General features: G+C 43.3%; 2 protein-coding genes across 2 annotated transcripts; one reads left to right on the forward strand and one right to left on the reverse strand.

Annotated features, from left to right (window-relative positions):
• On the reverse strand, positions 1-27,343 carry LOC147606340 (small nuclear ribonucleoprotein SmD3b-like). The gene is made up of 5 exons (XM_086792098.1): positions 27,009-27,343; positions 26,176-26,228; positions 582-648; positions 428-487; positions 1-334 (listed from the first exon to the last, which is right to left on the reverse strand). The coding sequence occupies exons 1-5, from the start codon at positions 27,165-27,167 to the stop codon at positions 278-280; spliced, it is 396 nt and encodes a 131-aa protein (XP_086648224.1). The 5' UTR covers positions 27,168-27,343; the 3' UTR covers positions 1-277.
• LOC147606341 (uncharacterized) lies at positions 11,065-14,743 on the forward strand. Its single transcript, XM_086792299.1, has 5 exons — positions 11,065-11,271; positions 12,228-12,247; positions 12,335-13,660; positions 13,761-14,079; positions 14,207-14,743. The coding sequence occupies exons 1-5, from the start codon at positions 11,065-11,067 to the stop codon at positions 14,741-14,743; spliced, it is 2,409 nt and encodes an 802-aa protein (XP_086648425.1).
• Positions 27,344-27,669: the final 326 nt, after the last annotated feature.

The raw sequence follows: 27,669 nt of genomic DNA on the forward strand, positions 1-27,669 counted from the left end.
GAAAAACAATTACTTTGTGTACTTCTTGATAATTTTGCAATGGCCTATCTGTCAAGTTTTAAAAGGTCTGTCACATGAACTTCAAAAAATACCCACTGCAGAAAAACATATGTTTTGCAATGGCCACTCCAGTAGGTTCTGGCAGTTAACGACACCACATGAACAAAACCAAGGACACAACAAATGCACACATGTACTCTGTAAGAAAAGACAAGTTTGCAATAAACCGAATGACCATGCAACTTTGCCCATTGCAGAGCATCAGAATGTGCTTCCCTCATCTTCGCACTGGTGCAGCAGCTCTTCCAGGTGCAGCAGTCCCAGGTGCACGAGCCTAGACCCAAAACCACAGTAATCACATGAGACAAGAATCCACAAGAACTCAGTTGGCAAGGATTGCATATGTAGCAATCGTCTGGAAGATTACCTTGGCTCGAAGAGCTGCAACACGCCCACGCCCAACTCCAATGCCTGCTGAGCCTTTCCCCTACACAAACAAAGAACACAAACCTCTTAATCCACTAAAGCAATTTGACATGTAACAAGGACATCACAATCCAAGACAGAAAAAGATGCCTCACCCTGATCTTGGCATCCAAGCGCTTGAACATAGGAGCATTTTTCAACATGTCCGGGATAATCATGAACCTGAAACAGCATAAACGATCGGGTAATGTCAGTTATGTATACCTTGCATGGACTTACCAACAAACAAACACAAGGAGTGGGGACAATAGCCCAGCGGTAGAGCTCTATGCTACCGTCCATGGGATACAAGTTCAAATCTTCACTCACCCCTCCCCCTCCCTCCAACGAAGGGTGGAATAAAGAGTGTGTTGGATAAAATCATGGCAATATTGAAAAACAAACAAACACAAGCAAGGGAAACACTATCATATGTTTTTGCATGGAATACAAGGACAAGGTCCAAAATATGTACATATAATTCTAAAAATTTATTGGTTGCACCTCTTAATGGATGTGACGTATTGCTTGGCAAGCCACAGCATCATAGGCTTGAGCCCCGCAAAGAGTACAAGACAAACAGAATTTCCTTTATGCATAAAGGCCGCATGCATGTTATTGATGCTGGCAAGGAAGGGGATTCTATTCCAGTTGTATCTCACATCCAGATTAATAAAGCAATGAAAAAGAGTCTTTCAACGTATTTGGTTTTTGTTCGTGATAACATTGAACAAAGTCATGAAAATGTGGATGTTTCAACTCAGGATAGGCTGAATTTTCGTAATGCATACAAAGATTGTTTTGCTGATGCATTACGAGGTGAACTACCTCCTCAAAGGCCCAAGGATCATCGCATAGATCTTGTGCCAAGTAGTTCTCCACCTAACAAACCCGCATATCGTGTGAGTGCCGCACAACAAGAAGAGATTATGAAACAAGTTAATGAGCTTTTGGAGAAAGGTTTGGTTCAACCAAGCTCCTCACCTTTTTGTTCTCCCGTGCTTCTTATACAAAAGAAAGATGGGTCATTCCGCATGTGTGTGGATTATAGAGCTCTAAATAAGAGCACCATCAAGAACACATTTCCAATCCCGAGCATTGATGACATCCTGGATAAGCTTGATGGCTCGGCTTGTTTCAGCCATATTGATTTGAACAGTGGTTATACCAGATACAAGTGGTACCAGAGGATGTCCACAAAACTACATTCAAGACAGCTTTTGGATTGTATGAGTTTTTGGTGATGCCTTTTGGTCTCACCAATGCCCCAGCCACATTCAATCGTATGAAAGATAGGATATTCCGACCCCATCGAAAATTCACAAGTGTATTCTTTGATGACATCTTGGTTTTCTCCAAGAATGAGCAAGAGCATAGGACTCATTTGGCTACAGTGCTTGAAGAGTTGCGGAAGCATAAACTCTTCATTAATGCCAAGAAAAGTGAGTTCTTTCTTTCAGAGATACACTATTTAGGCCACATTGTATCCAAGGATGGTGTAAGAATGGATCCTGCCAAGATTGAAACCATTTGGAATTGACCAGAGTTGTAAACTGTACATGAGGTACGTAGCTTTCTGGGGTTATGTTCATATTATACGCACTTTATAAGGTATTTTGCTATGATTGCCATACCTTTATATGATCTCACGAAGAAGAAAGCCACTTTTAAATAGACCTCAAGGAGTAAGATGCCTTTTTGCAACTCAAGAATGCTATCATATGTGGAACCGTATTGATTGTTCTCGACTTGCAAAAGCCATTCACGGTGGAATGTGATGCATGTGGGAATTGTATAGGAGTTGTATAAATCAAGAAGGTCATATGAGAGCCGTCGATTGCATGAATTCATATGGACATCTATGAAAAAGATCGCTTGGCTGTAATTCATGCCTTAAAGATATGGAAGCATTATCTTCTTGGAGCTGAATTTGTAGTCAAGACAGATCATCAAAGCTTGAGATATTTTCTATCTCAAACAAAGCTCTCGGAGAAGCACAGATGAGAATGGCAAACTTTCTTTCCATGTTTCATTTTCAAATTATACATACTCCGGAAAAGAAGAATGTAGTGGCAGGTGCATTGTCCAGGAGGCCTTATGTGGCGGCAGTTTCAGTGGCCTCTCATGGGGACTTATCAGCCATGCCAGATTTATATCATTTGGATGCTGATTTTTGCCATATATGGACTGATTTGATGGCTGGTCACTCACATGCCTCTTATGTGATCAAAGAGGGTTATCTTATGAAGGATAACTGTTGGCATTATCATCTCCAGATTGGGCATACATGTGCATATTTCATGCTGTATCTGGCCAAATTTATGAGGCCATGCATTCATCTTATTTTAGATATTTTTCTGCTATTTTTGTCTATTTTTTAGACATTATTTTAGTATTTTTTGCATAGTCGACCAGCCCACTGTTTTTATACTAGCCGACCTGCTCTTGTCCAACCTATAAATAGGTGGCTTGGGTTTGCATCATTAGCACATCATTATTCAGCTATTGCTGTTGGTTGTATGCACCTATGGGCAACCCTCGTGCTCTACGTCAGCAAATAACAAGTTTTCTACTTCAGTTCTTTTGCACATGTGCTTCTTTGCAAGATCTATTTGCTGTTTTTTCTGTTTTACAACCATTCTTTCATGGTATGTGAGCCCAGTGTTACAAAGGGACCTGCGTTTTCTACATCTACTGCTGTAGGCAAAGATCCACCGCATCTACATATACAAAGGAGCTGCGTTTTCTGCTGTGGACCTGCGTTTTCCATTGAGGAGCTGTGTTTTCCACTGAGGAGCTGCGTTTTTTTCTACTGTGGGCCTGCGTTTTCCATTGAGGAGCTGCGTTTTCCACTGAGGAGCTGTGTTTTCTGTTGAGGAGCTGCGTTTTCCACAGAGGTACTACGTTTTCAGATCTCAACCCCGTATTTTGGTGCTACAACAGGGTTTTAACCCAGGGGAGTCATTTCTTACCTCTCCTTTTTTTGGTTTCCCACCCTCCCATCCCCTCTTCTCCTTCCTTTCTCTTGGCTGCACTCAGCTTTCGAGGAGTTTGCTGATTTTCTCATCAGCTTTGTTGAAGAGGAGGATTCTGCTGCGTTATCGGAGGATATGGCTTCTGGTCATAGTCATTCTTATCTCTCGGGGATTTTCTTCTCCCCGATCCCAGGCCCCAACTTCACACGCTTCTTCTTCCGAGCTTCCTGTTTCTCTACCTTATTCCCAGATTCTTGCTTCTTTTTCTTCCATATTCCCCACCACCACCACTTCTCTTGTTTCTCCCCTCCCACAAACCCTCATCCCAACCCCTTCCCATGTGCCATCCTATTCACCCCCTCAAGTGAGTGATTCCATGAAGCTGATTGCTACCAACTACCATACTTTGTCGTTTTATACGCAATTGCTTCTTGAAGGTGAGTTGCAAGTCTCCATTGACAACCACTTGTTTGCAATACTGTATTTGTGATCGCTCTCTATAGGAGGCCTACAGATCGGAAGACAATATACACATATTTAGAACACTTAACTAAAGTTAACAATGGAAACAACATTAGCAACATAAGTACTAAAAATACCAAAATACACATGACACCAGCACTCACTGGGATCGGAAAGGGCCAGCCCCCCTCTTAATACATTTGTATTTCTTGGAGTATTTATTTGTACAAGTGTCACGAGCCAAATAGGCCAGATTTCTCCACCAGGGAGTGAAATTGTAAATACAACTCAAACAAAACTGGTTCAAGTTGATGAAGATGTGTTGATCGGAGAAGCCTCAAATTGCAGGCACATTTCCACCTTCACTGAGTGCACACCTGCCTTTCACTGGTCTTCCGGGACTGTGCACCAGCAGGCACGCGTGTACTAACACGGGCCAAGGGGTACACCGCGGAGGAAACATGGCCTTGTTCTCCCCAATTAGCTTTGCTCCCAAATTTCCTAGTGTGTCTAACCTTCAGTGGCTCTCAGAAGCTCTGAGGGCATGGTTACCACCACCACACAGAAAAAATACTAACCACAACAAAAAAAACTTCCTGATCATGGTCAACATAAACATGCTTTGTTCTTGCTCTGCACAAAACTTAAAGAATTCTCTGAATTTAATTTAACAAATTTTAGATTTACACAAATGAGAAAACATGAGGGTACCTGGTACAACAAGTACAATCTGGTACAGTAGATATAATTCAGCTAGTACAAGGTACAACATGTACTATTTAGTAAGTACAGTCCAGATTCAGCACACGTGTGAAATTCAGCAGCAAGTGCAGTCCAGATTCAGCACACGTGGAATTCAACAGTAGGTACAGTCCAGATTCAGCACACGTATGGAATTAAGCAGTAGGTACAGTCCACGTAGACAGCAGGTACAATAGGACAATTTAGCAGGTACAATCCACATGGGCAGCAAGTACAACAGGTTAATTCAGCACGTCCAGTCTAGCAAGTTCCCACGTGTGAATTCAGCAGCCAATTCAGGGCCAGGCTGGAGACTATGCAAAAATCAGCCCTTAGAGAGGTAGGCGATGGAGAGAATGAGGGAGATAGCAGTCGTGATGAAGAGAGAAATGCAGCTAGCTTCCCCACGTGTGAAAAATTACTAAAGAACAAATAGGATGAAAGAAGGAAAGAGAAAGATTTATAAAAGATAAAAAGCACACAAAATCACAACCTTTTTTCCCACATGAAACGATATGGTTTCAATGTGCATATGAAACGTTTCAACACCGAAAGGTGAAACGAGTTTCAAAGCCACTGAAACGAGTTTCATGGTAACCATGATCTACTCTAGTTGAAGGATCTCCTCAAGCTCATCAACTTCTGGTGGATCTTTTGTGACAGGCTCCTCTGGATCTGGCCCCACATACTTCCACAAAAGACTCACATGAAAAGCATTGTGAATCTTCCAGTGACTGGGTAAAGCAAGCCTGAAGGACACTTCATTGATCTTGTCAACCACTTTGAAGGGTCCATAATATCGAGTAGAAAGCTTTGGATATGATCCCTCTCGTCCTGGCCTCTTCCAAAGCCTAGCTTTCTCAAATTTCAACAATACCCAATCACCTTTCTTGACTTGCATGTCCCTTCTATGCTTGTCAGGAGCCCTCTTATGCTTGTCTTGTGACCTTGCAATGGCTGTTCGCACCTGAGCAAAGGCTACATCCAAGTCGCGCACATACTCATCAATTGCAAAAATCTCATCCTTTGTACGAAGGATGGGTGGCAAGACCACTCTGCCATAAATAATCTCGAACAGGGCCTTTCCCGTGGAGGCATGAGAGGCATGAACTGTGTTGTTGTAGGCAAACTCAAACGGGGCCTTTCCCACGCACTCTTTTGATCTGCCACATAACACTTCAACAAATCCAACACGGCTGAATTTGCAGCTTCACTTTGGTCATCCGTTTGGGGGTGATAAGCTGATGAAAACTCAAGCATAGTGCCCATGTTATCAAATCCGTTTGGGGGTGATAAGCTGATGAAAACTCAAGCTTAGTGCCCATGTTATCAAATAAAGCCCTCCAAAAGAGGCTCGTAGTCTTGGGATCTCTATCCCCAATGATGGACTTAGGCATACTATGATGCTTGAATATGTGAGCAAGAAAAAGCTTCACCATATGATCAACTTTAATGGTTTTCTTAACAGGCAAGGAGTGAGCTTGCTTGCTAAACATGTCCACAATGGTCCATATAGCATCATTCCCATGCTAGGATCTAGGCAAATCCATAATGAAGTCCATAGTAATGCTTTCCCATTGCTGCGAGGGAATAGGCAATGACTGAAGCAAACCTGGAGGCTTTTGCCTATCAAATTTCACCTTTTGGCAAGTAATACATGCGCGTACATATGCCTCAATGTCTTTATGCATGCTTGGCCAAAAGAAATCTCTCTCAATTATGTGTGTAGTAGGCATGATACCTCTATGACCAGCATAAGGTGGAGCGTGACATTCCTCCATAACCTTTGGACGCATATCCTTCACCACACATAAGCAGTTATTGAAAGAATGGCTGTAAAATAGAAAAAACAGCAAATAGATCTTGCAAAGAAGCACATGTGCAAAAGAACTGAAGTATAAAACTTGTTATCTGCTGAAGTAGAGCACGAGGGCTGTCCGTAGGTGCATACAACCAACAGCAATAGCTGAATAATGATGTGCTAATGATGCAAGAGCTGGTCGGCCATTATAAAAACAGTGGGCTGGCCGACTATGCAAAAAATACTAAAATAATGTCTAAAAAATAGACAAAAATAGCAGAAAAATATCAAAAATAAGATGAATGCATGGCCTCATAAATGTGGCCAGATACAGCATGAAATATGCACATATATGCCCAATCTGGAGATGATAATGCCAACACCTCCTCTTCAGCGCCTGATGGGTGGACTACGCTGAAGAAAGACCTCCAAAGAGTCTGAAGGAACAACCTCCTCATAAAAGGCACAAAGCTCGCGAAGATATGGTACATCTGAATACCGAGAAGGTCTTCGGAAGAAGCCACGAGAAGATATCGAAGACGAAACAATAGGATCAATGTGAAGAGAGAAGCCCTCAGGAGATGGAACCATAGATGGTACCACCTCTGCATCTGCAACAAGTATCGGGACCGAAGTAGACTTCTCTAAAGAAGAAGGAAATGAAACAACCATTGGAACAAACTGATCATCATCAGTGATAGTAGAAGTTGTCAGGTTCAAAGTAGGGACAGGCTCCAAGATAGTGGAAGATGCCTCCTTTGAAACATAGGAAGGAGAAGCAACTGCCAAAGTAGGAAGCTCGAGAATATGTGAGGATATCTCGGCAAAATCATCCACCTGCCCAGTAGAAGAACCACTATCCTCCTCTGAAAGAGACGAGAGAAAATCTGCAATAATAGCATCAGCATGAAACAACACAAGGGAAGGGAGATACTCATCCAAAGGGATTAGAGGAATTGATAAGTTCTCTATCAGAAACTCTTGTAAATAATCCTTTGTTGCGGATAGGGCATTGACTTCTGAATCAGAAGTCTCCTCTGTGACCACCAGGAAGGACTCATCCTACTCGTGTGAAGATGAAAGAACAGGGGGATCATAGACAACAAGAAAAGCCATCTTAGCATGAGACTTCGTACCCTCCTCTGTCGTTGGTGAAGTGTCTAAACCATTTGTTGTGGGTGAAGTGTCTGAGCCATCGGAGGAGGACTTCTGTTTTGCTTTAGCTTTGCGGGAAGCAGTGTGTCTGGCAAAACATTTGGCCTCAGAATGACCAAATCGGCCACAAAACTCACAAGATTCCTTCATCCTAGAACCCTTGTTGCTGTCAGAATTGTCGTCGTCAGAAGATGACTTTGTGGTGACTTTCTGCTTGTTGTTGTTGGAGTTCCCTTTTCCACCTTTGCCTTTGTCCTTGCCCTTGTTAGACGCAACAAAAGCAGACTCTGACTTGCCTTTTCCGCGAAGCATGCACTTGTCGTGGAGATAACTCACGACTTCCTCAAAAGGGGAGAGAGGCTCACGGAAGTAGATGTGATTTTTGAAAGAGTCAAAGGATGATGGCAGCTTACCAAGTAGTTTATGGATCGGGTTGTTGATTGAGCTCCAATACTCCTCAAGCTGCCTCTTAATCCTTGTGAATTCCCCAATCTTATCAATAATATTATCTGAGTCACTGATGATAATCTGCTCAAGATCCGCCTCCAACTTAGCAATCTTCACGGAAGATACTGTCCCGAACCTCCTCAGAATCTCATTCCACATCTGACTGGCATCACTCCGGGAAGATATGAATTGAGCTTAGATAGATGGTGTCATACAATGGATGATGATGAGATGGGCTCGTGCATCCAGAACTCCACGAAACACAGGATCCACCAAGTGAGGAGTGGTGACAGAGGGCCACACACCTGCTCAGTACCCTCTCAAGTGCCCATGTTCCCTACCATCTGCTCTCTATTGTTCCACCAACACATAGTAGCAACAATCTACAAGAGAGCACGTAGGACAAGAGAACACTACACAAGGTATGTGATCTTGTAATCTAGTTTCTCCCTCTTGCTACTTGCTTCCATATTTAAGCATAAAAGCTTACCAATTGCAAGTAGAGTCGATAACAACGGAAGTCTTCGCGATGGAAGTGCTGGGAGTGTTGAAATCTCTGATTTGTCGCAATTCTTCGCGACAAAAGTCTTCAAAAGGATGAAGGGAACCTTGGGAAAGCTTCCCCTATGGTTCAACTTGAGAAAGGAGGGCTGAAATTAGGGTTTTCAACAAAAAGACCAAAAATTACAGCAAGAAAGAGACCTGTTTTGCTGAATTTCAATCATTGGGAGTGTGTAGAACAGTGACTAGCACTCGGAAACAATCTTGGAAGCTTGGGAAACACCTTAGCAAGATTGGATATGGAGTTGGGAAGGAGAAAAGTGCAAAAAATACAACCCAAAAACCCTCATGAAGAAGACACCTTCTAGAGAGAGGAAAGAGTGAGGTGGTGAGTTGTCCACTGTAGGTGGCAGGCAAAAGCAAGCTAGAAAGAACACATGGCTGGTTACTCCCTTTGTACAAAGGGGATAAGGTCTGGGCGGTGGACATTGAGTTTTGTCCACCTCGGAACATCAATGTGTGTGAACACCGAGCTGGTCATAATTTATAAGTGAGTTTTGGTCGCCCAAAACTTAATGAAGTGCGTACACACTCACTTATAAATTAGTGCTAATTCCTAAGGCTAGATTTATGACCAATACTTACCACCTGTCACATGCCACATAACCATGCCAATGGACAGTTTCACACGCACGGATTGCGAGCGGACGTCCCCTTAATCCGGAACTACACATTGATCAAGCAAGCATGAAAACAACATGCAATTTCAATTGCAAGCAAGCACATAAAGATGCTATGCAATGCAGCATTGGTATGGACAATCCCCGTTCATGAGACTATACCAAAATAGACGTGCTCCAAGCAAGTACACGAGGTACCAGACCCAATGGAGCACCAATCCACCAGGCATTTCCGGGCATGTACACAGAGGCACAAGTCCCAACGGAAAGCCAAGTCCACAATATCACATGAGTGGCATCAATCCCCGGCATATACAGCTGCCATGGATACCAGTCCAATAATGTACATACATGATGAGAAAGCACGAGTGGACAAATTGGATGACGAAATGGTGACATCATGTCTAAGCCCTACGCAAAAGCCCGAATTTTTCCGTCTCACGTGCAAGCCCGTTCCTATATGTACATCCTCGCATGACGTTTGTACGCTAATGTCCGTACTGTTTGTACTGCCCATACTACCTACATAGCATTTCCATACACATCCACGGCTCTGTCCGTACTGTGTTGTTGTCTGTACCACTTACATGTTGCAATTGTATCTACGTATTGTACTTGCATCTACCACGTCAAAAATTAATTTGCAGGTTTTTCAATTTTTGGTGAAAATAAAAAAAATTGGGTCTCCTATATCCACCAAAATTTGGGGCCTTTGCAAAATTCAGCCTTATACACCAAATTGCACCTCCTCCAACATCAAAAATTTGAAACTTTTCATTTGCAACCATCAAAATTTCACTAATTCCGAGTAAACTCGTCATTGTAGCTTGCTTTTCACTAATTCCGAGTAAAATCGTCATTGGGAGCACATGTCTTTTGCATAAAGACAAGTGGAAGCTCATGATAGTTGGATGGAATTGCCTTCTTTTATTAAGGAGGAGTACAAAGACTTTACTCAATTTGCCAATTCTTATATGCAATCACAAAAGAGCAAGCCACATCATGAGAATCCTACTTCCAATGCTTCCAAAGATATGAAGGACAAGGTGTCCCTCTCCAAGTTCAAGGGTGATAATTCCGCTTTGTATGAGTTGCAGGAGTGGATGACCAAGCTAGACACTTATTTTCAGCTCTACCCTAAGAGTGAGCAAGATAAAGTGCAATTTGCCTCCTTACACTTTGAAGATTATGCTCACCAATGGTGGAGACATATGGTTAAGCATGGGAGTGTACCACAGTCATGGGATGATTTAAAAAGAGAGATAAACTTGACTTTTATCTCACCTTTGGTGCTAGATAGATACCATGAGCAATGGTATGAGCTTTTTCAAAAGAGCATGGTAGTAAGGGAGTACATAAAAAGCTTTATGAAGCTATCCATGTATGTGGAAGGGCTTAATCAGCAAATGAAGATAAAGAAGTTTATTTATGGGTTGAATTCCTACATCAAAGCGGGATCTGTCAGCACAAAGACCTAGCACCATCAAGGAGGCTATGAGGTTAGCGAAGCTTTATGAGCCTAAGTATAGGAAATCTCAACCCAACATACCCTCTCAAAAACCATCCAATACTTCTTCAAATGTTAGTAAAAGTTTTCCTTCCACAACACCCACTTTACCTCTAGGTTTTCATCATCATTTGGAGGTGGACAGCCCAAGAGTAGAGTTCAAAATGATGCAAAGAAAGACAATGGGTTTGTCAAGAAGACTTTTCAACCCTTCAAGAAGACACAAAGGATCCAAAGATTGAAGAGTTGAGAAGCAAGGATTTATGCTTCAAATGCAAAGAGAAGTGGTCACCCGGGCATGTTTGCAAGTCAAAGAAGATGACGGTTACTATGATTCTTATGGATGAAGAGGATGATTCAAAGAAATCTCATGAGGTGGAGGAATATGACGATTGCATTGAAGAGACACATGATGATACCTTAGAGAATCACTCTTTCATCCAAGAAGAGGATGAGTTTTCATTTGGCCCCGGTGGGGAGAGTCATGCAAGTATTTTGGAAGATGACACATCCAAAACAGCAGTAAACGCAGCTCGTGTATGCTTTATTTCTCAAGTGCTTTTGACGGAATGCAAGAGCCCAAGTGTGTCACATGCACTCTGCACTCAGTGCATGGTGACAAGATGGCTCATCATCGGCAATGCAACATTTGTACATTATTAGAACCCAGTAGGATGATATTTGTCGTATGTCGTGACTCCATTGTATATCCTCAGTCCAGGATAAGTCAGGCACATAGTAGCAATGAAACGCGTTTCGCTGTCCCTGAGGCATACGAAACGTTTCGAAACGTTTCGTTGTTTTTGAAACGAGTTTTTTTTTGACTTTTTTTTTTCCCCAAAACTGCAATATCCACGTTAAAAAAAACGTGGCTGCCGTTTTTGTGCGTTTCTGTGCGAGCGCCGAGCAGCCTGCAGGTTCTTCGAAGTCACGCCGGCGCACAGGTTCTCACGCGTCCAGCCTCGCAGTGCGCACTCTAGCGTGAGTGACCACTGACTTGCCTCTCTCTCTCTCTCTCTCTCTCTCTCTCTCTCTCTCTCTCTCTCTCTCTCTACACACACACACAGCCGTGCTGCATTGCTGTCGTCTCTCTCTCTCTCTCTCTCTCTCTCTCTCTCTCTCTCTCTACACACACGTCACACGTGACTCTCTCTCTCTCTCTCTCTCTCTCTCTCTCTCTCTCTCTCTCTCTCTCTCTCTCTCTCTACACACACACGTCACACGTCCTCTTTACACCTCTCTCTCTCTCTCTCTCTCTCTCTCTCTCTCTCTCTCTCTCTCTCTCTCTCTCTCTCTCTCTCTCTCTCTCTCTACACACACGTCACACGTCCTCTTTACACCTCTCTCTCTCTTTAGTATTTACACCTCTCTCTCTCTCTCTCTCTCTCTCTCTCTCTCTCTCTCAACTACAGAATTATGATTAAATTTATAAGGCTGAAAATTAACCTGAACTTTGAACTTTGAAGGCTGAAATTTTCTTGAACTTTTTACAGAATCGAGATGGGTCGCAATCGTGATGCTGTATGGGCCCATGTCACCTCACTTGGAAGATACGGTGGGTCTGGGGCCGAAAAGTGGAAGTGCAATTTCTGCTTATTAGCGGGAGTGTAACCCGCATCAAAGCCCATTTGTCTGGCTTGAAGGGTGAGGGCATTTGTGCTTGTCCCAGGGTACCAAAGGCTGTGTATGACAGTCTACAAGAATGGAAGAAAATCCAAGAAGGGGTTGTAGACTCTAACACAGGTACAGGTGTCGAGGAAGAAGAGAGCTCCGAGGCAGTGGCAAAGAGGGGGAAAACTCATGTGGCTGAAAGCCAAGATTCCTTTGCAGGTGGTGTGTATGCAGGTACGAGCTCTATGCCGGTAGCGGCTCGTTCTAAATTGCCGGTTGTGGGGTCTCTCAAGAGAGGCAATATCAAAGCAGGTTTTCAAAAGCAGGCTGTGAAAGAGGCAACTCGAGAGCTCACTAAGCTCTTCATACAATGTGCCTTGTCTTTCAACATACTACGCACAAATCGTTGGAAATGTGCCATGCGTGCCGTCAGTCGGATTGGGTACGAGTGGGAGGGACCCAACTATGAGACTATGCGCACTAAAGAGCTACGTAGAGAGCGTGCACAGGTGCATCACGAAATTCAGCCATTAAGGAAGACTTGGGAAAAGTATGGTTGCTCATTGCTTTGTGACGGGTGGTCAGATGTACGCAAGAGAAGTGTGTACAACATCTTGGTGTCCTCTTGCAAGGGCACAATGTTTTTGCGTGCCATTGATGCATCCCAGCCAGGCACAGTGGTTACAGGAGAGTTCATTTGGCGCCATTTGCGTGAGGCTGTTTTGGAAGTTGGGCCGGAAAATATTGTGCAGGTTGTGACTGACAATGGTTCAAATTGTGTCAGTATGGGCCGCATGCTTGAGGATGAGTTTCCACGCATTGTTTGGACACCATGTGCCAGTCATAGTTTGGATCTTATGATGGAGGATATGGGCAAGCTAGGTTGGTTGCAGGAAGTATTAAATACAGCTCGCTTCATTGTCAAATTTGTCACAAAGCGGCCCAAGATCCTTTCTATCTACAGGGCACAGGGTGAGTTGGAGCTGTGTAAACCCGCCACCACTAGGTTTGCATATATGTTCATAGTGCTTGATAGAGTAGTAAGAGTACAAAAGGGACTCTTACGACTAGTGGTGTCCAAGGAATGGTATGACTGGGAAGCTGAAAATAAGTGTTCAAAGTCAGATAAGTTTGTTAGCACTATCATGGGTGCTGAGTGGTGGGCAACAGCAGAGGGATTGGTGAGGATTTTACAACCTTTCTACAGCGTATTACGAATCACCGACATGGAGGGTTGCACCATGGGCCTCTTATATGGGTACATGGACAAGCTCGGGGAGTGCCTTATAAAGGCAACTGGTATTTCTGACATCCAGTGAGTATTATATTTTACTTCTCTTTAAATTTCAGCTCTAAACTTTATTTAATATAAACTCTAAATCGTGATTCGTGATTCGTGATGTTCAAAAAACTAGGAAGGCCAGCCTCCGTGCTATTTGGCAAGATCGTTGGGATTGGTTTCATAGACCAATCCATGCAGTGGCCCACATTCTCCATCCTTTGTGGAGACACGAAGATCAGGCATGTTGCGAGGAGTTGGAGGATGGTTGGACCGAGTATGTCACAGCATGGGTGGGTGGAGATGTGGATCAGTTGGCTACCTTGGAGCAGCAGCGGCTTGCCTTCCGCAACAAGACAGGAAAGCATTTTGGGTCACCGACTGCTGAGTTGCATTCAGGGATGTTACAGCCTGTATCTTGGTGGGAGAAATATGGTATACGTGCCCCACAGTTGGTGAGTATTCATTAAAGTTTTATGCTCATGTCACATGATATATCATGATTCATGCATGTGCTTTCACCTGTGTCATGGATAATGAATCATGTCTCATGTGTGATTTTTCGGGTTTGAATTTTGTCAGAGGAGGCTTGCTATGAGAGTGCTTTCACAGGACTGCAGCTCAGGTCCTTGTGAGAGAAATTGGAGTACATGGGCCCTTTTCCACACAAAGAAAAGGAACAAATTTACCACTCCACAATTAGAGCGGTTGGTTTATTGTCATTGCAACCTCCGTCTACTTGAGCAGAGAGGTACTTCTATAGAGCCGATTCAGGTGAATGTCGACAAAATCGACATTAAGAAAGTGAAAGACATCCCAGAGATCCCACCTGATGAGCAAGACATTTGCACCATGTTATACGAGGAGGCGATGCAGGGAACCAGGCAAACACGTAGCCGCTCTCGAGCCAGGGTGGGCAGGGATACACATGGTGCTAGCACTAGCAGGAGTTTTGTACGTGGCACAGATGATGGTGGTAGCACGAGTGTTGCATGTGAGACAGCGACAGCAGCAGAGGTTGTAGATGACTCTTCTGATTGGACCACAGCTTCTGAGGCATCTGATGTTGCAGATGAGGATGAGGATCTTGAGTTGGATGATGCAGAGGAGGATGAGTAGGCTCTCAGAGTCTAGTATCTACTTAGTACCTAGTCATGACTCATTCTCATTTTCATTTATGATGTTTTGACATGTATGATGTATTATGTCATGTTTGACATTGGAGGCTACTAGCTAGAGCCTTGGATAGTGTTGTTATTTTTAGATTTTTTTGAGTTTCTTTCATGTATGGTGTTAGTGGCAGTCACATGTCACATGTGACATACTCTCATTTGCTTCAGCCATAGCCCATGTGGCATGTGACATTTATGATGTATCATGTGACATTTCTCATTTTATGGATTGCCACTCTTTGGTCCTGACTCCTTTTGCCATTTGGTTACTTGTAAGTTGTAAATCGTAAATTATTGAGTTGTGCTAATTTATTTGAGCCTATGAGATCAAGGTAACATGTGTGCCCCCCCCCCCCCCCCCCCCCCGGGACCCTTGCCGTTTCATACTTCTGGGCTTCACCATGAAACGTTTCGAAACGTTTCGAAACGCGTTTCAAAAACCTTTTTTATGAAACTCCTGGCTACTATGGTCAGGCACAAGCTACGTAGGTCATTCCTCAACCTTAGCGGGTCAGTCAGTCAGTCAAGTCTCTTAACCCACTCGGAGAGAATCATTCATGAATGTAGAGTCAATAGAAGCCTTAGTGTTTGCATCAGAAAGCACTCTGCATTTTGCATAACATGCATTCGTATATATGCCTTTGCATCACTTAGAACATCACAAAAGCCTTAGGAAATTTAACTAGGATTTATCTGGTATTTTTCCAATATTTTATAGTATTTTATTAACATTTAATGCCATTTTTATAACATAAAGTTTATTAACTTTATGACCAGTCAGCCAACTTTGACCAACTCCCAACTAGTATAAATAGGCAAGCATTGTGCTTAGAAGCCCATTCAGCCATCAGAATCCAGGCGCCTCATATCCTCAGCCCTAGGAGCATACCCGCCTGCAGCCATAGTCTCATCCAGCCCTTGGGGCACTTGCGTTTTGCTTCAGTCAACCCTAGCTCTCCAACGCAGCAGTTCAGCAGACCATACATCAGTTCAGCAGTCCCTACAGTCCTTAGGCGCAGCCATTCAGTACCTCCACAGGCCCCAAATCAGCAAACACATCTGCATTTTCTGCATATCTCACAGCCGGCCTGTGTACAGTTCACTACAGCTCTGCGTTTTCAGTCCTACAACAGCCTACAACCTTCTATGCATCATCCACACATGCCCCAGCCATCTGGTGAAGGTAACACAGCATTCATAAGCATTTTCAGCATACTTTCATAGCTTAGAATAGTCCACTACAGTCCCTTCTCAGCCTCAGGTGTGCAGCCCTTCCTCATGCCCTTGGGAAGAGTGCATATGCTCGAGATCAGTTCATTGTGGTGTTTCTACAGCCGTGTACAGTTCAGCCAGGCTTACGATCCTCCGAGATCTTGCGTGTGGCTTATCTATAGTCCACAGTCATTCTCTCTAAAGTAATAAAGCAAAATACTATCTAGGTAACGGGATAGGGGGCCTTCAGTAGGTAATTTGGGACCCAATCTGGTGTACAGTTCTCATATCTCTCTCTCATATCTCTTTAAAGTTTGAAGTATTAAAGTGGATTGCTAAACTCACGAAACTCAGGATACAAAAGACGGTGTGAGCATTTGTGTGACAGGATCCTCCAATACGAAGACTTCCGCTGCATATTACATTGGTATCAAATTCAGCTTGTCCACACACACCGTATCCTAGCATGAGGGCATCCTTGGATGGTCAGATTGCGTTCCAACACGACCACCGACTTCAGTATCATGTCTACAGAAGAGAGTACTCATCAGCCGGAAGACGTCTCCCCCGAAAGAGACCTCGCTCTTCCGTCTACCGCAAACACCATAGCTCTTCTTCGAGCTCAGAACGAGCTGCTCATGGAGCGTCTCAGGCAACAGCAGCACGTCTTCCTCTGCCACCAGCAGCACCTGACTACATCTCCCTCTTCTTTTAGATGGAACAACAAAGGAGAGAGGATGAGGCCCGAAGGAGAGAAGAAAAGGCAGAAGCAAAAGCTAGAAAACAACAAGAAAAAGTAGAAAGACGGGACTATGAGGAAGCCCAACGCAGGATCAACGAAGACCGGCGTCAGGCTGAACTCGCCGCTCGGGAGCACCAACGTGAGCTTGATCAAGAACGTATGTTACTCAAGCACCAACAGGAAAAGGAGACCATACACTCGAGGTATCAGCATCTCTCCTCAGTTCCCCAGCCATAGGTGCCACCTGCCAGCAGCCCGCAACATCAACCACCGTCATTCGCAATCAACCAAACTTCAATAAGTATGATGGTAAGTGTGATCATTCAACAGTTAATCAATTTATTCATCAGTTTAATGCTCATTTTCCACTAGCTAGGATCACAGACCCTCGGGATAGAGTCCACATAGCGGCTCCCCATCTAACTGGTGGGGCAGTCACTTGGTGACAGCATTGGTCTAATCTTTATACAAACCAGACCACAGGTGTCCCAGCCTTTGACTGGGACATCTTTGTCCATGACCTGAAGACCAGATTTGTTCCGCCCCAGTACATGACCGGTTTGGCAAATGAGTTCTATGGACTCAGACAGAACGGATCCCCACTGCTTCAGTTTTCCGGAAAGGTTATCACTTTAGCACAGCAATTAGGGTTAACAGGAGCCAGATGTGGTAGACGAAGCAGAAGTTATTGAGCCCGAGCAGATCCTTCTTCATCGTTGGAAGCATGGTTCCGATCGACGGATACGTCAGTTCTATACGAAATTCCGAGATCGAGATACCCACGAAGCCATATGGCTAGACGAGGAGTTCTTCTAGGAGTACCCCTAGTTGTTAGCAGACTACTTGGAAGCCATGAGCCTGCCGCCAAGCTAAACAGGAGGAAATGTCACATGCACTCTGCACTCAGTGCATGGTGACAAGATGGCTCATCATCAACAGTGCAGCATTTGTACATTATTAGAACCCAGTAGGATGATATTTGTCGTATGCCGTGACCCCATGATATTTGTCGTATGCCGTGACCCCATTGTATATCCTCAGTCCAGGATAAGTCAAGCACGAGCTACGTAGGTCATTCCTCAGCCTTAGCGGGTCAGTCAGTCAGTCAGTCAAGTCCCTTAACCCACTTGGAGAGAATCATTCATGCATGTAGAGTCAGTAGAAGCCTTAGTGTTTGCATCAGAAAGCACTCTGCATTTTACATAACATGCATTCATATGCCTGTGCATCACTTAGAATATCACAGAAGCCTTAGAAAATTTAACTAGGATTTATCTTGTATTTTTTCAATATTTTATAGTATTTTATTAACATTTAATGCCATTTTTATAACATAAAGTTTATTAACTTTATGACCAGTCAACCAACTTTGACCATCTCCCAACTAGTATAAATAGGCAAGTATTGTGCTTAGAAGCCCATTCAGCCCCATCAGAATCCAAGCGCCTCATATCCTCAGCCCTAAGAGCATACCCGCCTCCACAGGGCCCAAATCAGCAAACACATTTGCGTTTTCTGCATATCTCACAGCCGGCCTGTGTACAGTGCACTATAACTCTGCGTTTTCAGTCCTACAGCAACCTACAACCTTCTATGCATCATCCACACATGCCCCAGCCATCTGGTGAAGGTAACACAGCATTCATAAGCATTTTCAGCATACTTTCATAGCTTAGAACAGTCCACTACAGTCCCTTCTCAGCCTCAGGTGTGCAACCCTTCCTCATGCCCTTCAAAGAGTGCATAGGCTCGAGATTAGTTCATTGTAGTGTTTCTACAACCGTGTACGGTTCAGCCAGGCTTTCGATCCTCTGAGATCTTGCGTTTGGCTTATCTATAATCCACAATCATTCTCTCTAAAGTAATGAAGCAAATACTATCTCGGTAACGGGATAGGGAGCCCTTCAGTGGGTAATTTGGGACCCAATCTGGTGTCCAGTTCTCATCTCTCTTTAAAGTTTGAAGTATTAAAGTGGATTGCTAAACTTACGAAACTCGGGATACAAAAGACGGTGTGAGCATTTGTGTGACAGGATCCTCCAATACGAAGACTTCCGCTGCATATTACACCAAGTTTAGTGGGAACCATTAATGGAAGAGTTGCCCATATTTTGTTAGATTCCAAGAGTACACATAGCTTCATCAACTCTAAATCCATCAACTCTCTCAAACTAACTCCAACGGAGCTATCCATAACCTTCCAAGTGCAAGTAGCAAATGGGAGAAATGAGAAAGCTACATTGGTTTACCCTTCTATACAAGAGACATTATCTTCTTCATACACTTGGAAAGGTGATTTAGTGGTCTTGGACATAGGTCCCATTGATGTGATTATGGGGTGTGATTGGTTAGCTTCTCTTGGTGATTTCTACATGAACCTTCAACAAGGTGTTATGAGCTTTTCACATGATGGACAACAAGTAGTATTGACTAGAAATGCATCAAAAGAGCTCTCTTTGATCACTTCAAAGCGGCTCAAGAAGGAACTCAGACTCTTGGCACTATCTATGTGTTACATTTTGTTCAAGAAGAGATGGATGGTATTGGACAGCACATAGAGTAAATGGACAAAGATATGGTGACTCTTCTCAAAGAGTATGAGGACATTTTTCAAGTGCCAAAGAGTTTGCCACCCAAGAGGGAGATTGACCATGCTCTTATACTTAAAGGTTATGAACAAGACTCCTTACCGTTTGTCTAAGGTTATGAACAAGACTCCTTACCGTTTGTCTAAGGTGGAAAGAGAGAAAGTGGCAAAGCAAGTATAAGAATTGCTTACCATGGGTCTTATCCAACCCTCACAATCTCCATTTGCATCACCCGTTCTATTGGTAAAGAAGAAGGATGGGTTCTTTCCTACATGCATTGATTACCGTGACTTGAACAAGGTCACTATCAAGAATAGGTATCCAATATCTCGTATTAATGATCTCCTTGATGAGCTCAAAGGTGCAAAATTCTTTACTAAGATTGATTTAAGATCGGGTTACCATTAAATACGAATGAAGGAGGGTAATAAGGAGAAGACAGCATTTAGGACCGAAAGGGAATTGTTTCACTTTATGATTATGCCTTATAAATGCCCCAACCACTTTCCAAGCTTTGATGAATAGGATATTGGCTCCCCTTCTATTCAAGTTTGTGCTGGTGTTCTTTGACGATATCTTGATTTATAGCAAGATCAAAGAAGAACACTTGTCTCATGTGAAACAAGTGGTTGAGATGATGAGAAAGCACGAGCTTTATGCAAAGGAGAGCAAATGTGCATTCATGGTCAATGAAGTGGAGTATCTTGGACACTTGGTGGGAGAGAAGGACATTAGGACTGATCCAAAGAAAGTAGCATGTGTCAAAGAATAGCCAACCCCTAGCAATACAACTCAATTGAGAGGATTTTTGGAATTGTCTTCTTTCTATAGAAGATTTATGGAGCAGTATGCATCTATTGCAACACCTCTTACCAATCTACTCAAGAGGAAAGCTTTCTTTTGAAATGTTATTGTCGACAAGAGTTTCGATGAACTCCAAACCTTGCTCACATCGGCTCCTATTCTTGTTTGCCCTGATTTCTCAAAGACATTTTATGTGAGAGCGGATGCAAGTGAAAGAGGGCTTGGAACAATTTTATACCAAGAGCATGGTGTCATTGCATTCGAGAGTAGACAGTTTTCTGAGAAGGAGATGGGGTTGCATGTTTATGAGCAAGAAATGTTGGCCATACTTCATGCAATCAAGAAATGACACCACTATCTTTATGGTGCACATTTCTGAAGGAGATAACACAAGCGAAAGCATAAACAATAAACATATGAGAGAGTGCAAAGGAAATTGAGAGAGTTGGACAAGATCACCTTTTATAACAGCAATAAAGCTTTACAATGGCAATGGTCAGCAAAACTGAATACTGAACTATGTGCAAGGGAAGTGGATGAATGAATGAATAATGGGAAACTCTTTATATAGTGCAAGAGGAAACTGGCCGACTGTCTCTAGGGCTGGCCGATTGGCCCTGGACAAATAAAGCGCATAGTGTGCAAGAGTCGGAAGAAGATAAGTCAATGAAGAGGCAACCATGGACCCTCCAACATCGCGAATACTGGAATCACCTCGAAGAGAGCATACACCAACCTGTTTCCTCGAAACAAGATGCCACCACGAACAGCAAGGAACTTTGCTTGGCCACAAATTCCTGCACAAGTATGCAGTGAACTCCAAAAATAGATGATGAGCTGCTAGACATACCTGCCCATAATCCCCAACAGTGGACAAAACACATCACATCCCAAAAGCCTTGAACAATGAACTTGGAACAGATCCAGTTCATAATCTCTGCCGTACCAAAGATAACCATGTCCTACCAGATGTCTAATGCTTGGAACTCCGATCATGGTCCCCATGCACCAGTAGGTGGAGCTGTAATCAGCCCCCTCTCTCGCCCACAAGCCTCTTCTGGCTAGAAGCACATGGAGGGAAACTGCATGTGTACTAGAGAAGTACACCATCTGAGGTCTCCTAAGCCGGAAGCGCCCTGGGAGTCCTAGAAGTGATACTAGAATCTGTATCACTATCCTGTGTCGTCTCTTTGCCTTTTCTCTGAGATGAAGCCTTGCCCTTGGTCTTGTCCTTCTTCTTGGAAAAACAATCCTTGGTTAGATGTCCTCTTTTCCCGCAAGAGAAGCAACAATTCCAACCTTTCTTTTGAACCAAGGAAAGTGCCTAGTCAGAACTGTTGACTGACACCTTCAACTTACCCTTGTTTGTACAAGGAGGAAGCCATATCCACAACAGCGAAGAACAAATCTCAACTCTCAAACACTTCTCTCAAGTGCTTTCCACCGAAGCGAGGCACCAGGAACAATCATCCCCCTCTCATACATGAGAGAGAAAGAGACTGGACAGCAGCAAAACAGTCCGAGGTCCATCGGGAATCTCCTACCGAAAGAGTAGGGACTCATGGAGAAAGAAGACAATGTAGGGCCACTTGTCTGGTAAACAACTCACCAAAAACAGAGGCCGGAGCAGAAAACAGAGCCACAACTCCACCTTTGGCCTCTGTAGAAGAAAACGCAGCCAAGAGAACTGGCCAGCTTGGCCCTGTAGGAGAAAACGCAGCTACCAAAACTGGCCGACAGCAAACAGCAGGCTGGCTGGACCTGAAAACACAGCACTGTTGGGAAACGCAGCCACTTGTTGTCATAGATCAGTAGCCGGGAGAGATATGGAGAAAAACTCACAGCAAAAGAAGGGAAAGACGGGCAGATTTGCAGAGTTTGGAGTAACCTGGACCTAAGCGAATGATACCATGAAGGATATAGCACAGGCGGAAGCATAAACAGTAAACATATGAGAGAGTGCAAAGGAGATTGAGAGAGTTGGAATGTAAACCGGCCTCGGTCTTCAGACAAAACCAAAGGGCAGTGCAAAAACAAACTTGCACACAAAACACTTCAACACCATGGAGGACCTAGAAAAGGAAAACAAACAAGGGGAGCCAGAGTGCTCCTGCAAACAGTACACGGACACCGATTGGCCCCAAAACACAGTGGCGCCCCTCGCAGTATTTCTTTAATTGATTATAAGAGCTTTGATTACAATAAGACTGAAAACTCAGCCGTCACAGTAGAACTCTTGAAGCCTGCAAAGACCCTGCATCATGGCTTCTTGTCCACTCGGCATCCACAAACAAGTCCAGCCATTATTCACATCGAAAGACTCTCACATTAAGTCTGCATACAAAAGCTTTCTCCCATGATCAGGGCTGCCACAACCATCCATAGCCTCTCACCCTATGAACAGCATCACACCCTGACACATCCAGTGCTTCTGCATCACAACACACAGACTCCCAAACTGTCTCTCAAAAGAGAACTCGCACCACAGCACAACATACCATATAGTCGACACACCTGTACCAACCCTCTCTACCTTCCAAAGGTACTATCCATCTCTGTCATGGATTCCCTGTCCCCTGTCCAATCAACACCAAGGCTGTACCAAACATGTGTCCATTCCTGTACCTTCTGCCAGCATGTGACCTATCTCCTGGAGAAACCCAAATACATGTTTCCTCGAGAAACCTACGACCTCTTTCCACATCAAACCCTTAGGCTTGTTTCCCTTTGAAACTTTTGTCCTGTTTTCATACTGAACCATTCACAGCACCATTCAACAACAATGCCAACAACGGCATACATCTAGTTACCTGTTCCCTCATGAAACATCTGGAAACGTAGAGATGCCCATATCTGTTGGTCCCTCTATTCCTTTCTAGCAGGAAGAAAACAATCTGCTCCATGAGCACACAGCCATGCGAGCTTGCATCACTCCCATGCCAAGAAACACTTTCAATTGACCTGTACTTGCAGCCGGAAACACAAGCACATAGCTGAATTTGCAGCCAACCAAAAACAGCCCATAAACAGTCCTCGAACTGATCTCAAAACAGTCCCAAAATTGCTCTTGTTCGTAGCCACATGCATTGCCACAAAACAGTCCATAAACCCTTCCAAAACAGTCCCGAACCAAAGCAAAGAGAAGCTGAAAGTTCCATCAGTTGAACGCCATCGACATGATGTCTATGTTCATGAAAAACCAGCCCCTGTCCGCCTTTATGTCCAGAGAAACTAGCCCCCTTGCCACCTGCAAAAACACGCCTCCTCCAAAAAACACCAGTGCTAGTGGGCGTTTCATAGCAAGCAAGGGAGTGAAAGAGAAAGCCAAGGCGCATGTGCAGTCCCTACTGTTTTTCCACCAGTAGATAGGCGCACCCAGCCATCTGCTCTCTAGCGTCTAAGTGCTGTCCCGCGTGTGAGTGCTATCCAGCCATCAAGCGGTGCTTTGTTTTTTGCAGTCCAGTGCTCTGCTTTATCACTAATCAAAAGGCGCCTAGCTGCCATGCCATCTGCTCGTTCTTCTCCAAGTGAGGGAGAAAAAGCACAAGCGCAAGAGTACCAAGAGAGAGGCGCCTGCATTCTGCCCGCCAACCTCTCTTTTTTTTTTTAAAGCACACACGTGGCCCTAATAATAGCATATGGGCCACGTTTACTTTCATAAAGGGCATTATAATGTTTTAAAGGTTTTTAAAACCTTTTGAGTTAAAATCTCTTTGCCCCCTTCACACTTGGGGTTGTCCACACATGGGTTTTCTTTTTAACTCCAATCTGATGCCATTCACACTGTCCACCATGTCCCCGTGCACACCTGCATACTGTCCAAGAAAAACACAAGGTCGTGACATGGACAAGATCAACTTTTGTAACAGTTGTAAAGCTTTACAATGGCAATGGCCAGCAACTAAATGTTAAACTATGTGCAAGGGAAGTGGATGAATGAGTGAATAATGGGGAACTCTTTATATAATGCAAGAGGGAACTGGCCAACTGCATCTAGGGCTGGCCGACTGGCCCTCGACAAATAAATAGGAGAAAATCCAATAAAATCCCAAATAAATAGTAAAGCCCCAAAACACTGAGATGCACAATTCTAAGAATTTCAAGGTAAGAAGTGATCATAGGATGTTGAAATTTTTCCTCTCCCAACCCAATCTTTCTCCCAAACAAAAGAGATGTTGCCTACCTTTCAAGAATATGATTTTGAGAAATCCTACACATCCGGGAAACAAGCAATTCATAGAGCATATATTCAAGATACATGGTTTGCCACTTAACATAGTTTGTAATAGGGATACCAAGTTTATGGATAACTTTTTGAAGGACATTATATGAGAACATGGGTACCCAAATCACTCCATCTACAGCCTCCCAGCCTCAAATGGATGGGCAAACACAGTGCACAAACAAACGGCTTGAAGTGTACTTGAGACACTATAGTCATGATATGCAAACATCTTGGGATAAGTGGCTCTATCTTGCTGAATTTTGCCACAATTCAAGCGAGCACTTGAGTATCGGTATGTCACCTTTTGAGGCTATTTATGGGTATCAAGTACATGTGCCATCTATTACCTTTCAAACAAAATGGCTAATCATTTGGCCTACAAGGAAGAGTTGAAAAGGATGAGATAGCTTCTTCAACTTTGCAAGAACAACGTGAAGAAGACTCAAGAGGTCATAAAGGCAAATGTGGATGAGCATAGACGAAAGAATACTATGGTCCATACATGGTAGTCAAAAAGGTAGATGACTTGGCTTACAAGCTTGATCTGCCTTCTTCTGCAAGATGTATTTCGTGTGTCCATCCTTAAGAGGTTAGTGGGCACTTTTCCACAAGAGATTGAAGAGCTACCACCCATGAAGGAAAAAAGGAAGATCATATATGAGCCGGAAAGGATTGTGGACAAGAGAACAAAGGAGTTGAGAAACAAGAACATTGAAGCATTCCTTGTTAAGTGGAAGCAATTGCCCATGGATGAGGCTACTGGCAATCTTTAAAGTATGTGCAACAATATGACTTACTTGAAGAAGATGTTGCTTGATCAAGTGACATGATTTGTATGAAGAAAATGAGCAATACATGGGATTATATGCATGTTATAATTTCTAGACAGTTTTGGTGAGGTCCATTATTGGGATCAATGCTCTACTCCAACAAGTTTCAATGGTCATCACAATGGAAGAATATGATGCGCGACATATTTGGCTAAAGTGTATGTATCATTTGCAACCTATTTCGTAGAGTTTTCATGAAGAATTTTTCAAAGGATTTCATCTACAAGGGCTGCCATAACAATCCCACATATACATTCAAGATGAAGACTTAAGGACTTCTTTACATTTGGAAAGCATATTTGGAGCCTTCATCACTTCCCATTGATTTCATTTGAGGCTATGTTGAATTATAGATATCTTGTATGATGTTGAGGAGAGATGGTTTGTAAGGTCCAAAACATGTAAATAATGGACCATAGGCAAGGCTACTATAAATAGAGTCTTGGGATCATTGTAGGGATCTTTTAGTCATTCATATCTTGGACATCTACATGTATTCTTGGCTCCTTTCTTGGAGATGTCCTTTCATGGTCTAGGACTCATGACAAGCTTAATAGCCATCCTCATGGTGAGAGGTTAAATTACTTAGACCTTATACACATACCTCCTTTGCTACATGTGCACATGGATTTCTTCTATTTTCATCATAATCTCATGTTTGTTTGTTACGCATTAAATGGTTGGCAGATTTAGACTTTATGTGTTGATTTCTTGATCTTTGGTCTAAATCCATTTCAGTATATCAACTATGTAATATGTCACATAGGTCTTTGGCCTTCTACAGACTTTAAAATTACTTTTTCTTTCTTTCTTTCTTGTTCAGACTCGTTAGGACATAGGATCATTCCAAGCATATCCTACATGTCAAAAAAGAGTTGCAATATACATTCTACATGAAAAGAAGTTTTAGAGCGAGAGCCACACCAGTTCCATTGTTACTTTTGTTCAAGTAAGAGACAAAGTCATTGAGAACCATACCTGACTTTGCTTCCACGAATAAAGACATGCTCAAGCTGAGATACCCTCCCATCCTGCAAGAAAAATATACGCTAACCTTGAGTCTCTGGTACATATCCTCCAAAGCTTCCAAGGAATATAGTCACTCACTGAATTTAACTATGTGAATCCACCTTCCATCTAGGAAAATAAATTACAACTCTCCAAGCACAATTCAAGTAAGTGTTGTTAGGTAATCTAGGGTCAAGACACGTGTGACATGATGTAAGTTAAGATACAAGACATGTGTCCATTCCATGGTTAAGGCACAAGACACACCAATCAGACACATTGAAATGAGCCACACTTTAGAGTAAACAAATGTCCATTCCATGGTTAAGGCACAAGACACACCAATCAGACACATTGAAATGAGCCACACTTTAGCGTAACAAGCACGTGGCCTCAGAAAAATATGTGGAATCAGGTGTGGGTGGAGATTTTTGTTTCCGTTGGAAAGGCTAGGAGGGTGTTGGTTGGGGGGAGCGTGAGATCACAGACAAGATGTAAGACACACGTGGAATTGCATCAATCGTTGATTTAGCAACAAGGTACACATGTATCCATTCTAGGGCTAGAAAAAAGTTTGGGCATCATACATAAAGACAGTCGAACCTAGGGTTAACACACGTACAAGCATATAAAATTCTGAAATTAAAAACACGGAGCGTTCAAGAAATAAGGCACGTGCAGCATGGTGCAGGACATCCATTCTAGGGTTAGGCCAGTTAAGGCACGCAACATGTGGCGTCAGGCACATGTGGAACACATACAAAAGATGAGAAAACCAAGAATACAGAAGAAATTTTGCTGACCTTGGCGGTGTAGGTGATGTTTTCGAGCTGGCAGTTCCAGTTGTCCTCGCATTCGATGAGGGAGCCACGGTAGAGCTCGCCGCTCTTGAGCTCGATGGTGACCGTGTGACCCTCCGCTTCGTGCAGCAGCTTCACAGGGATGCCCAGACTCTTGCTCATGGCGAACCTACTGCGGAGCTTCTTCGTTTACGTGTGTCTCCCTTCCTTCCCTGTGAAGAAGCCTGAGATGACCCCTTCTGTCGCCCGCCGGGAGCTTCTTGGCGTCGGTTACAGGGTAATCTAAGCAAAGAGGGGATTTTACACTCACCTCTAGGTCTCTGGGTTTATGACTTCAAAAAAGCATACGCATAATTTTCCAAATATCATCACAATATATTTATATATATATAATGTTATTCTTTACCTAAGCCATAATTCTTTTATTTTTGCTCAAGGACCATAAAAAGTAATACCCATAAAATATATTTTTTCACCTTGTAGAGAAATTCTTCTCTTCTTACAATATTCACATCATAATGATATTCACAAATTGCATGTGGATTGGCTATATGAGAACATAGTTGGTTTAAAAAAAACTTTCATGTGGAACGAGAGAAGGCCATATGACAACATAGTTGGGAGAAAAAAAGGATGGGCTAGAGCGCGTATTTAAAGACATTTA

Source organism: Cibotium barometz, chromosome 57, assembly GCF_041138505.1.
Source record: "Cibotium barometz isolate CiBa-2024 chromosome 57, ASM4113850v1, whole genome shotgun sequence".
Taxonomy (NCBI): domain Eukaryota; kingdom Viridiplantae; phylum Streptophyta; class Polypodiopsida; order Cyatheales; family Cibotiaceae; genus Cibotium; species Cibotium barometz.